The 13,299-nt window shown below is 43.8% G+C and overlaps 1 protein-coding gene across 3 annotated transcripts in view; it reads left to right on the top strand.

Moving 5' to 3' along the window:
* The first annotated feature begins 2,922 nt into the window (after positions 1-2,922).
* Positions 2,923-13,299, top strand: part of EP300 (EP300 lysine acetyltransferase) — a 138,762-nt gene continuing 128,385 nt past the window's right edge. For all 3 annotated transcript variants that reach the window (XM_075936301.1, XM_075936288.1, XM_075936292.1), the window contains exon 1: positions 2,923-4,565. In XM_075936301.1, coding sequence (XP_075792416.1) covers positions 4,472-4,565 — 94 coding nt within the window. In that variant the 5' untranslated portion in view covers positions 2,923-4,471. The remainder of the gene's footprint in view (positions 4,566-13,299) is intronic.

Genomic DNA, 13,299 nt, shown 5'->3' with positions numbered 1-13,299 from the left:
GTTCAACCCATCTTAATGTACAGAATAGAGTTTTGGACAGACACAAAAGAAATCAGTGTGCTCTCCACTGTAGAGATGAAGGCAATTAAATGATAGGCAATTAACTGAAATTATGAAGGGCCTAATGAGGGTTGTCCCAATTGAAGACAAGTTCAGAACATTGGTATGGACCAGTGTTCCCCCTAATCTTTTCCATCTATGTGTGAAATAATTTTTATGTGCACTGAGGCATGTGTGAATGTGTACCACCAGTAGAAACAAAACCTAGCTGTGGGCATTTTGTTAATTATCTGGGCAGCATTTGAATCTCTCCTGAGTGACTGCACAAGCACATGGCTTACAAGGAACACTGTTATGGACATGTCTAATGGAGAGCTGACAGTTATGGTACAATGGTCCTTGCGCTGTTCTTGGACAGAAGATGACCAAGGGAGAGGATAAATACTTGGTACATAGACCAAATTTCAGCCAACCTAAACATGACTAACTTGCATGACAGCCAGGTGTACAGTTATGAGTTTTGGAAGAAGGCAATAAAAGTCTCTGACCATGAACAGGGAAGTGGCAAGAAAGAAGATACCAAATTTTGTATCCCTCTATATATTCTTTTCTTTTAGGCCTAACTCTTATAACTTGCTCTGCATGCATGGAGCCTTCTGGCTGGGCACAAAACTTGCTGAAATCACTAGGTCTGTGCATAGGTGTAAGGATCTGCTCACATGGAATAGGTTGCAAAACAGTGGCCAGATATTTAAACTGCTCGAACAGGCAGTGTCTTTATACCTAGGACAGAGCAAAGCACAACACTGATGCATACTAAATAATAGTGTAGTGTAGGTGAGATCAGAATTTGTGTTTGTGAGAAACCAACCTTGCAAAATTGTCATGAAAGCATATAAACTCCAGTACAAGATCTATGCAGCTGTACTTGCCGATTATGATTAATGATAATGAGGGAGAAACCATAGTGTATATGCCTGAATATAGGGATGTGAATGACTCATTGACTAAAGGTGTCTAGATTACAGAGTTTTTTTCAAAAAAAGTGGCCTTTTTTCGAAAAAACTTCCCCTGCGTCTAGATTGCTGCCACATTCTTTCGAAAGTAAATTGAAAGAACGCGGTAGTTTTTTCAACCTTGGAAAACCTCATTTTACGAGGAAGAATGCCATTTTTCGAAAGTGCTCTTTCGAAAAAAGGCGATATGTAATGCAAACTGTGCTTTTTCGAAAGTACTGGTTGTAGTCTAGATGCTCTTTTTTGAAAGAAGCTTTTTCGAAAGTATCTTTCGAAAAAGCTTCTTTCGAAAGAGGCTTGCAGTCTAGACATTGCCTAATTGACTATCTGATAAACAAATGCTTATTGGATAGTCGACATGCTAGTTGACTAATCACTTCCCCCCCCTTGCTGCCTCTATCAGAAAGAGGCAGCAAGGGGGAGGGAAGAAAAGCGGGTGCTTCAAGGTGGCAGTGCCATGTGGAGCCCAGGGTCTGCTGCTATGAAATGCTGTGAAGCCTGGGGCCAGCTGGGGACTGGCCTTCCAGCTGGCCCCAGGCTGCATGCAGCGTTTCAAGCAGCAGCGCTGCATGGAGCCTGGGGTTTGTTGCTTTGAAACGCCAAGTGCAGCCCAGGGCTAGCTGGGGACTGAACTCCCAGCTGGCCCCAGGCTGCATGTGGCATTTCAAAGTGGCAGCTCTGCATGGAGCTCAGGGTCAGGTGGGGATTCTGAGTCCCCCGCTGACCCGGGGCTATATGTAGTGTTGCTCAGGGGTGGATATAGGGCAGGGTGAGCCGAGTGGCCACCCCAGGCCTCGCGCTTCAAGAAGCCGCGCGCATGCGCCACCACACGTGCGCCGTGTCAAAGGGGGGGCCGCGCAAAATTGTGCTCTTCTGGGCCCCGCAAAATCCTCATCTGCCCATGGTGTTGCTGCTTTGAGCAACACTGGCAGCTCTGGAACTGTTGCTACACTTCAAAGGCTGAGGCTTATCGACTAAGCGAATAATGGATGCAAACTGCATCCACTATTCGATTAGCCAGTTAATCTAAATGTAACTTCCCTACCAGTATCTACTATATATTTGAGAGAGATTTTCTGTGTCTGTCTGTATGCTTGTTCAAGAACTCCTTCGAAGTGGTAAGAGCTAGGACCACCAAATTCAGTACTCAGCTTTCTAACTTCAAGCAAGGTACATTTTCATTATGTTTTCAAAACAACCCAAAAACCTTAATTAAGGACCCCAGCAATGTCAGGTTAATGTCAGGAGAGCGGAGCTTTGCCAGGCGGGTCAGACTCCGCTTTAGGGTGATGTATCAATGGCAGGTTACACAACGGCGTAATCTGCATCTCTGGGTAGGTACATGCATAGCTGTCGCTGTACTGCGCATCACGCAGCCACCTCGCTGAGTAGAAATCGACATAGGAAATGGGCCAGATCCTGCTCTCCTCCCCCCTCCTCCCCAGCCCTTGAAATCCAGGGTCTGAGCTGCGGGGCCTTTGTCTCTGCCGAGCCGGGAGAGGCTCCGGGCAGCCGCGCCCCCGCCCAGCGGTGCAGCAGAGGAGCTGCCCACTCCAGGTTGCGCTCCCCCGCCCCCCCCCCCCAGCAGTCGGGTTACAACAATCCTGCCACAATCAACCACCGCGCTGCGTTTTTCGGCCGACTAATAAAACAAGGAGGCGGTGGGCGGGGGAGGAAGGGTTTCTTTTCCACCCCTCCTTCTCCTTCCCCTTTAAGAGGCGGAGGTGAGGGAGTTTGCGGAAGGCCTCGATGAAGCAGGGCGCGCGGAGTGGGCGGCCTGACCTCGTGACTGCCTCTGGCCCCGCCCCTGATTCTCCCCCCCGCACCGTTCCAGCCCCCACCCTCCGCGTTCCATTGTGAGTGCGAGCTCCGCGTGGCCCCGCCTTCCCTCCGGGCCCCGCCTCCTTTTTTTCTCTTGGCTCACTTCCGGCCGCCGCCGCCGCTCGCTTCCCTCCGAGGACTCGGGAGAGTGAAGAAACAACAGCCGCCATTTTGTTTGTGTGTGAGCGACTGAGGGAGGGCGAGAGAGACCGAGCCGGACGGGGCGAGCCAGGGGGCGGGCAGCGCAGAGAGACTCAGGGGGCCCGGGCGGGGAACGGGAAGAGAAGAGAGTCCGAGACCCACCCCCGTTAACCACACCAGCCCCACAGCCAGCCGCCGAGAGCCAGGCAGCGGCACTAGGGAGTCTGCGCGCTCGGCCTCCGCTTAAAGCCCCCGTTCCACCCCGCCCCGCCCGCCTCCGGGGAGCAGAGGAGACCCCCCCCCCGCGGTCTCTTTTATTCGTGAGGGGGAGATTCTCCCCCCCCCCGTCCCGGGATTTTGGGTGGTGTCTGGACCCCCGCTGGGGCCCCCGCCCCCGAAGGCGGAGGCGAGAGGGCGTCCCAACAGCGCCTGAGAGGCGGAGAGTGACCGTCGCCGAACGCAGGGTGGGGGAGAGGAGCCTGACACCCCCCGCCCTGCCCAAACCAGCGCTAACCATCCTCAGCCACTCGGGAGGGGAAGGTAGCGCGAGAGAAGGGGGGAGGGGCCGGCTGCTGCTTCCTCCTCCTCCTGCCCTGGGATCGGTCCCTCCGCTTGCTCAGGGGGGCACCCTGCTCCTCCGGCTGGGAGAGAGCGAGAAGGGGGCGCTGAAACCCGCCCCCTGCACCTCCATCCAGGGATCGGCGCTGCTTCCATCAGGACAACAACCCCTCCTCTTTCCCCGCACGACAAGATGTGAAGCGGAGACTCTTGGGACTTATCCTCACCCTCCTCATCCTTCCAGCTCCCCGCTCTGCAGCCATTAGTGCCTGGCGAGGAAGAAGCAAGGGGAGCTGGGGACCCCGGACACGCACTGTCTTGCTTCCCTCCAGCCCCTTCGCGGGCAGTGGGTGGTGGTTTTTTTTGCTGTGTGGTGTTGGACGGGGAAGGAGCTGCTAGAGGAGGGTGATTTTTTCCCCCTCTCCTTTTTCCTCCTCCTCTCCCCTTCTTCGCCCGCCTCCTTGTGGCGATGAGGAGGAGGAGAACGACGCCGAGGAGGAAGAGGCTGATGGCGGCGGTGAGGCGGCAGCAGGAGGAGGAGACCCCCCGGAGGATGAAGATGATGGTGGCAGAGATGAGGAAGCAGCAGCAGCACAGCAGCCGGGATTAATTTGACTAAACCCTACCAGGCTCTTCTCCTTCTTTTTTGTTGCTGGCACGGGGGGAGGTTTCCGTGTTCTTCCCGTCTCCTCTCTGTCCGGGGGAAAAGGCCTCTTCCGTACCCTACTCCCCACCTTTTCCCCCCGCTGAGTCGGTGCCACCCTACCAGAGACCGAACCCGAGGGGCAGAAAAAGGGGAACTTGGCCCCCCGCGTCCTCCAGATCCGTCGCTCGCTCTCATTAGTCCACAACTGAGTCGGGGATCCGAGAGGAAGGGGAAGATTTTGGGGATCCCCGTCCCTCTGCTCGCTGTGTTTGTCTAAAAAGAATTAAAAATGGCCGAGAATGTGGTGGAGCCGGGCCCGCCTTCAGCCAAGCGGCCTAAACTCTCCTCACCGGCGCTCTCCGTGTCCGCAAGCGATGGCACAGGTCAGTCTCAGGGGCCCAGACCCCCCATGTCCCAATAATACGCCTAGAACCCTTTCCTCTCCTCTAGTTTTCCTCCTCTTCAGCTCTGTTTCTTCCTTAGTCCCTTCCCCTTTTTGTCTTTCCATTTGCACCCGTTTTTCGTCTGCATCTATGTGTATTAATCTTTTCGGAGGGTATTTAATTGCTCTTGCCCTTTATTTGTTAGATGTGATTGAGATGGGATCTTATTTATTATTCATTTGGTCACTTGCAGAAAAGACTTAACAGTTGTACAGTTTTCATCTTTATATCTCTCATTTCTGGTGGTTATAGGCATAAAATAGTGCACAAAACATCTTAACTCTTAACAGTGTCTGTATACATACACTTATGTCTCAATGTTTGTTGGATTACATGCATTGTAAAAATCCTTACATATTTTTCTTCTAAATAAGAGAGTTTTTTCCCCATTCCTCCTTTTCTCTTGTTTGCATTCTGGTTATCCTATTTACTTTTTTACCATTTCCCTTCACCTTTTCTCACCTCTCTTTTCTCTAAGGAACAGCTATCCTGGTTTTTGCTAGAAATTTCTTAGTTGTAATTTTTAAGTTCTGGATTGCAGATTTTAGTGATGTGTAAGATTTTAAGACCATGTTTATCTGCATGCAAACACATAGCGTTTCATCTTATTTGCATTAAGAATCAATATGGAGCGCAGTTCATTTTGCATCTTCCATTTCTTTGCTGTGAGACCAAAATGTCTGAAATTTCCATGTAGATTTATTGGGTTGTGAAGATGAAAGGGTCTTTTTCTTTCTTCAAGGATTTTTAACAGTGGTTTTGTATGGAGGAACAATCCATAGTTGTTCCAAAATCAAGCTAGAGGGTATAAATTTTGGGTGTCCCAATCCCCATCAAATGTAAACTAGTTGTACTGGAAATTAACAGTAAGCTGTTCTTCACTGCCTCTTATTAAGAAGCAGATGAGCATTTGGTAAAATTCTGCTTTGAGAGTTCTGAGCAGCCTGTCCCCCGTTGTTTCTCAAAACTTGCTTTTAGATCTTCTTAGGTTAAAGAAAACTTTTGGGACTCAACTCTGTCACTCCCCCTGCATATATTCTCTAGTTAATGTTGTTGTTCCCGATAGGCACCAGTTTACTTGTTCATTGTAATTGTTTGAGCTGCCAGGAAAATGAGTAAAAAATGTCTGGCCGTCACTCAGTAAACAAGATGTTTTAAATGTCTTGCTTTCTGTTGTGCATTGGTTTAACTGGAATCATCTTAATTAAAAGTTTTTTGTTTGCTCATCTTCTTAATTTGTTCTATAAAGTTTATATACCTAATTGAAAAATGTTTGCAGAGAACTTTTAGAATACATTTAGTCAGAGGTAGTAGGTGATGCATTTATTTCTGAATATTCAACAGGTCCAGTCTCTACTAGAAGAGGGAGATAGGGGTGGAAGAAGAGGAACTCTTCTCCTGTCAGACCCAGTGGTTGTTTTTTAGCATTACTTAGGAAGCAAATACTTGAATTCTGTGGCCCTCATGTATGTTCTTTCTCTATCAAGTTGATCGTCCAACAGGAAATTGTTTTAATTTAGAATCATGTAATTTTCCCCTTTATTGTGTGGAAAGTTCCAAATGTGACTTTGGGCTTTTTTTGGAGTTCAGGATATTGTTTAGAATAGTAGGACAGGTAGAAAGTTTGTATGCATTTAATTGAAAGTATAAAAACACTGGTTCTGCTAGGCTACAGTGAGCTTATTTCAATTTAATGAGTTCAGATACTTAACAATATATTTAATGTGGGCATTTTAATCAGGAGCATTGAGTGGCTCCATGGTTGAGGAATCGCTGTGTAGGTATGGTCAAACATAATGGACATTTTAACTATATTTCTTAAGAATTCAGATGTGATATACTAATGGGAAAATCACATGTATTTTCTTAAGACTTGTGGAAACTTGAACTATACATCATTCAGCAAGTAATGCAGAGGCTTTTGATAATGTTATTTTTTCATATGAAATCACATACAATAATTATTGATGAAGACTGACTTATCCTGGGTTCTCAAATTAACATTTTACCATTGTGGGCTTTGAGGCACAGTACTATATTCATTTCCTGGTTATAATTATGCTTTCATCTCACAAATCTTGTGAAGTTGAAGATTATGGTGTTGCTTTAAGTCAAAACCCATCACCCATGGGTTATATTTCTTGTCAATTGCTTGATTATTTTGCCTCATGTCAGCCTGTGTTCATAAACACTACAATTAAAGTTTCTGCTGTATCTTTAAGCCTTTTCTCTTTCTGTTCCTCACATTGAATTAGTGAGGTAGAGTGTAGTATGGTAGGTCCTAGCTGTAGAGTGGTGGTGGTGGTGGGGGTGTCTCCCCGTTCCTAGGATCAGGCTGCAATGTTGCATCATACTTTTAATGTTACCTTAATTATGTGTTAGAAACATTTTTTATTTTGCACAATATATTGTGAACTTCATTATCAAAGTGAGCAGTTGGAAACTTCTTTATCCATTTTGCTTGCCTGCAAGTGTGAAGTGCATATTTCTCACCATTGACTTATTTCGTTCAATCTTAATTTAAAGATTGAAGCCGTAAGATCAGTGGAGAGTCCAGTTGGGTTGCTAGAGCTCAAACTAGCAGATGACAAATATTTTCATTATACAGAAGACAAGATTTAGTCTATAATACATTTCTAATTGTGTTTTTATTAGATACCAAGATTGTATTGTTGGTTTTCAAAAAGTGCTCACACACGCACAAAGGAAGGAATTGGGATTCTGTTTCGGAACCCAAAATGCTTTGAGAGAATTTAAAAGGTATTCATACAGGTTGCACTAATAAACATCAGTTTTCTACTCATGCGATGGCTTCTTGCCTACTGTCACAGTGCTGGATCTCTTTTGAAGCAGCCCTGGCTGTTACACTTTTCTCCTGTTTTGCAGGTAATGCTTGCTCTGAAGCTAGGGGTGTAAGTGAGTAGTCGCCTGGAGTATCTACTACTCGCTCCCCCCCCCCCTTTGTTGCCTCTATGAGAAGCAGCAAGGGGGGGAGGAACAAGAGCTGGTGCTGGGGGAGCCAGCTGAAAAGCCAGTATCCCCAGCACTGGCTCTGCTATGCTGGACCTCCTCCCCTGCTACCTCTATGAGAGGCAGCAGAATGAGGGAGGATAAGGGAGGCTGCTCTGGTAGCAACTTCTGTCCGCAGGGGTCCCAGCAGGAGATGTCTCCCCTTCCCCCTCCAGACAGGACTGGCTGCCCTGCTGGGAACAAGGGCTCCTGGACTCAGTGCGAGCCAGGACTGTGCTGGTTTAGGATGCTGTGCCTCTGCATTTAAAGCCAGCCACAGTGTGGGTGGTTTCTGGAACCAGCATGAGCTGGGACTGCTCAGTCCTGTCTCAAGCCAGTTCCTGGAGCTGTCCCTGCTGCGGCTCTGCAGAGCGGTCTTTATCAACTAATTGTGTAGTCAGTATAAATTGTATCAACTACATGATTAGTCAAAACCTCAATTTAACATCCTATCTGAAGCCAGAGAATGTGGTATAGTAAGAACTTAGTTATAAAATGTTTTATATACATGCTAAAACAATTTAGTAGGCTAAATTACTTGTTCAAGAGAAGAAGCAGCAGGAAGGGAGTACTGTATTATCAACCAAATCAAGTGTTTAAATGCAAGTTCATGTAACTTTCCAACACTAAAATACTGCTATTCCTCCTAGATACTGAGGAATATCAGAATTTTGTTTATATTGCTAATGGATTTCTTCTGGTAAATCAGTGGTTAAACCTTGCATCTTCTTTTGTCATCCTGTGTAATGTTTAATGTGTCCCTTAGTGGGAACTTTAGGAGCTGAACATTTTCTCAGTGGTTACAAAAGTGCCAGTACTGCTTCACTGCAAACAATTGACAAAAATTGATTGGAAGGAAGATTGAGACCCATCTGTGCATGTGAAGCCCTAAGTTCTCCAAAGAACACTAAATAGTTTACATTATAATGGCAAAAGTTTTTAAGCAATTGTTGCTGTAAGGGTTTTTTGGTGACATTTTATGTATTGGGGAAAGTGTAGACATGAACATTTTTTCATAAGTGCTTTTTCTGGTGTAGCTTATTTCATTTGGTGATCTGGTATAAAGTACAGTAGCAAAAACACTGTCAAAAAATTGAAAGCTGCATCTATACTCAGATTGTGTTGGCATATCTATACTTTGCAAATCTTTCTCAGTGTAGTCTATGCATTGGAGTTAATCTTCTATTTTCATTTTTCATATTGTAATGGAACTTACATAAAGCACTTATTATCCCAAATAGTCTTCAAAATACCATATATTTTGGGCAAGGTTTCCTTCTACTAATCAGGTGTATAAAATGGTGTTGTGTATTTGGAGGATATGTTGAACTTTGTAATGAAACATCTTGAATGTTGAATGCAAAAATGTTAAATATAAGCTAGTTGTAGAATTTTAAGCAAGTCTATTTTCTCAGATAATCGTTCATAATGTAGAGGTGCAGTAGCAGACATCTGCATGCATATTTGTGGTATGAGATTTAACAGTAGCAGCCCTGACAGCCAAATGTACATCCTCTTAATCTCCCTTCCACTTATTATTCATTTTTATAAATCTCGATGTGTTCTCATCGTGACTCTTAATAATTCTGCATCCCTCATATCTAATGTGTATATATTTCTCCCTTATATTGAAAACCTTCAGGACTTGCTCCTCTTAATAAAAATTCATTGTCTTATTTTCAGTCATCTGAACTTCTATAGATGTAATTTTTATTGTGTTTTTTAAAATGTGGTATGTAGTTTCTTCATTCGAAACACATCACCTCACATCTTAACCTGCTTCCCTGTCTATTTCAGAGATTGGTACCAAGTCTCTACCCAGTTTTCAGGCTCATTGGAGTTGCTCTCTGTTTGACCTCATTTTTTTTTCTAGCCATCTCTCCTTTCAGATCTGATTCGTACCCCTTTTCTTTCACAGCAATCAGATCTTTCAGCTGAGTTCCCATCCCTCTCAACTGTACATGTGCTGTTTTTCTCTGAAACTTGGATGAGTCTGTCATAATTAGCCTTATTTTTAGTTGCTGCCTTTGTAATAGATTGTATATTCAGGTAACTTTATAAAGTTTTTGTATTTTAGCAAATAAAGCTCTTACTTTTGTATTCTAATTGTTCATTTGAGGATGCGCTAGGCATTGAACAGACTTGTAGTAAGTTATAGTCCTTCTCCAAAGAGCCTACAATCAGTAGACAAGGTATGCAAAGGGCAGGGAGAGGAAATAGAGGCACAGAGAGGTGAAACGTTCATGACTATGTAACGGGTATGTGGCAGAGCCAGGAATAGAACCTGGGTTTCTTGACTCATGTTCTTGTGCCTATCTCACAGATTGCCCATCTTCCCACACCCTTTCCTATGAAATACAGTCCACCAGCAACCAAGCAGTAGGCAATTCTCAAGAACACATTTAGGAATATTTATTTTTATGGTTGTTTTGTACTAATTCTGGTACCTGAAAAGTTAGCAAATTATTTAAAAAAAAAAATTAACCCCCAAAATCATTATGTATATTTAAATTGTAGAAATTATTTAAAAACTGATTATCACCTTTCCTGGTTAAACCAAGTTCTAGTTTTTATCTCCACTGTTTTTATTTTTTAAATTAATGTCAGTTTTAAAAAGGAACGGAGAACCTTGATTTGTGGGTTGGGCAGGTAGAAAAAGGTACAATACATATTGTTACAGTTGCTAATTATTTTCATGGATACAAAAATCAATGATCCTGCTAACTTCACAACCCTGCATTCCATTACTAATCTTATGACATCTACAGCTGTTTGTCACTTTCCTACACTCATTGAATTGCAATATTCGAAAATATTTAAAATAAAGCTCTATGGGGGGATATATATGTACATATTATACAAAAAGTACAAGTAAAAAAATGAGTCCTGGGAATGGTGTGATGTAGACACCTAAGGTCAGAAGGGGATGTGTACTTAAAGGTAAATATCAACTAACATATGGAGGTTTGATATTTCTGGAGGAAACCTTGCTGCTGAATTCAGGAATTTTTAGATGCTAGATAGCAACAAAACTTAGTTAATTTTAAGTAGACGTGGTTGAGATGCTGTCTTAAATGACCTGTTTCAGGCAGAATCCTTAACACTGTTTACAAGGAGCCATCAGTTGAGATCCTTTAATTCCTTGTTAAATCAGTTAAATCTTTTTTTCTCCTGTGTGTGTGTGTGTGTGTGTGTGTGTGTGTGTGTGTGTGTGTGTGTGTGTGTGTGTGTGTGTGTGTGTGTGTGTGTGTAAATATTTTTATTAATGTGGGTGCGGTGGGTGGGTGGGTGGATATTGAACATATTAAGGGAAGAATTCTGACTCTTTGCTAACTGTGCATTGCTATGTCCAGAGCATAGAATGTTGGATGTATAAATACATCCATGGCAAGCTTTTTCCTTTTTCCACTTGGTTGTCACTGTTCTCTTCCATTACTTGCTTGCATGGTTCAATGGGGTAGCATTCCAGTGCATGCTCTATTGATGTAATGATCTTTGCTTTAACCTTTCTCTGCACATTACCTAGTAGCTGTCTGTGGAAATTGAGCCAAATTCATTTAGATTTGTTATCTGACAAACTAAGTAATTTTGCTGATTTGTTTATCTGTCAACTTAAAATACTTACTTTGGGTCTCTAAGGATTTGGCTTCTCAGGCTTTACCAAAACTTTAGCAGCAGGTTAAAGCAAAAGACATCTGTCTTTGCATATGGTTGTATTCAGTGGCATACTAAACACCATGATCCCACTGAATTCAGATACATGAATCTGACAAGCAAGACTTAAATCATAGTTTTGTACACAGGAATTCTCTTATTTGCTACATGGTAAACATGCATCCAGGGGCATGATCTGGTATGTCTGTCTTAAAGCATGTTTCCTGATACTAGGTTGTTAATCGCAGGACAAAAAAATGCTATTTAAACTTATAAAATACATAGAAACATTTACTTTGAGTCATACTCAAATAATAATATGCTTTTGTTGTAGGGTTTTCAAATAAATTGTTGACACTTTGTTCACTTTTTCCTAGAATTCTGAACAGCTCCCATTTTTAGATGGCTAATTCAGCTAGTTGTATAGGTATCACAGGTCACTTTGCAGCAGCAGAAATAAGAAATTGATGTGGTGCTAGTTAGGAGACGTGGAAAGAAACTTGTGAAAATGCCATGTGTAGGAGCAGGAGTGGTACAGGTGATAAACAGTTGTCAAGCTCTGCTCCTAATTTAGTATTTTTAAAACAAAATGCTGGTGTTCAGGACCACATCAGTTATATTCTCCTCTGGTGTTACGGGGAAACATTAGTGAGAATGAGCCATTGTGATTCTTGTATGGAGGAATTTCTAAAATGGGTAGTGCTTATAGATGGATATTTTTGACCCAAGCCACTGACTTGTGATTCTGTAAAGGAAAAAAATAAGTACCTGTATGGGGTGAATAGGTGGGCTTTCTTAATAAGTTAGAATACTTTACAAATCGTCTGTAGACTGCTTAAACTAAAGATTCCAAAGTATTTCAGAGCTATGAAAACTCATCCTTTCTGGCATAATAGTGAATGGTTCCTTCATTCTGCTTTCTTCTAGTGGTCCACAGTAGGAATGTGAAGGACTAGTTGCTCTCTCCCTTCCCATCCAGCTGCCTCTATCAGAAAGAGGCAGCAGGGGGTGCTTCAAAGTGGCAGTGCTGCATGGAGCCTGTGGCTAGACACTGGACTCCATGCGATGCTGCCACTTTGAAACACTTTGTGCAGCCCAAGTCCTTTCTGGCATAATAGTGAATGGTTCCTTCATTCTGCTTTCTTCTAGTGGTCCACAGTAGGAATGTGAAGGACTAGTTGCTCTCTCCCTTCCCATCCAGCTGCCTCTATCAGAAAGAGGCAGCAGGGGGTGCTTCAAAGTGGCAGTGCTGCATGGAGCCTGTGGCTAGACACTGGACTCCATGCGATGCTGCCACTTTGAAACACTTTGTGCAGCCCAAGGCCAGGCTCTGCATCATGTTTCAAAATGGGAGCGCCGTGTGGAGCCCAGGATCAGCTGGGGACTCCCCCGCTGACCCTAGGCTCTGTGCAGCGCTGCCAATTTGAACGTTGCACGGAGCCCTGGGTCAGTGGGGGAGTAGCTTATCCCGGGGGCTTCATGTGATGCTTTGACCTCTGAAGTGCAGCAACAGCCCTATATGGCTGTTGCTTCGCTTCAAAGGTGGAGGTGCCGTATTGACTGGCACTCTATCAACTAATCAAATAGTTGATGCAAAATGCATTGAGTATTCAATTAGTCAATTACTTGCAATTTAAAATGCTTAGTCCACAGTGGTGTTAAGTTAAAGCAGGCTCATTCGCCTCTCATTTCAACTTACACTGGAACCAATGGTACTTAAAAATAGAGACTCTTCAGTGATACTTACGTAGTTGAAAACTGCTATACTTCAAAGCTGGTGTTATAACTGGACAAATGAAAATCCTGTCTGAAGCGTACATATTTTCCCAGTCTAGTTTTACAAAGCTTATGCTGTACCTAGGTGATACATCCTTGAGTAGGGAACGTACCATGCAATAAATTGGTTAACAGAATGATTGGTTTGGTATTAAGCTACGCTCTTACCTTGGTATGTTGAGGCCACAGTTATTAACTATTAATGTCCAAGGCCCTTGATTTTATTTCTCACTTG

This window comes from Pelodiscus sinensis, chromosome 1 (assembly GCF_049634645.1).
Source record: "Pelodiscus sinensis isolate JC-2024 chromosome 1, ASM4963464v1, whole genome shotgun sequence".
NCBI lineage: Eukaryota > Metazoa > Chordata > Testudines > Trionychidae > Pelodiscus > Pelodiscus sinensis.
The sequence above is the reverse complement of the archived record's forward strand: the minus strand, read 5'-3'. Positions and strand labels throughout refer to the sequence as shown.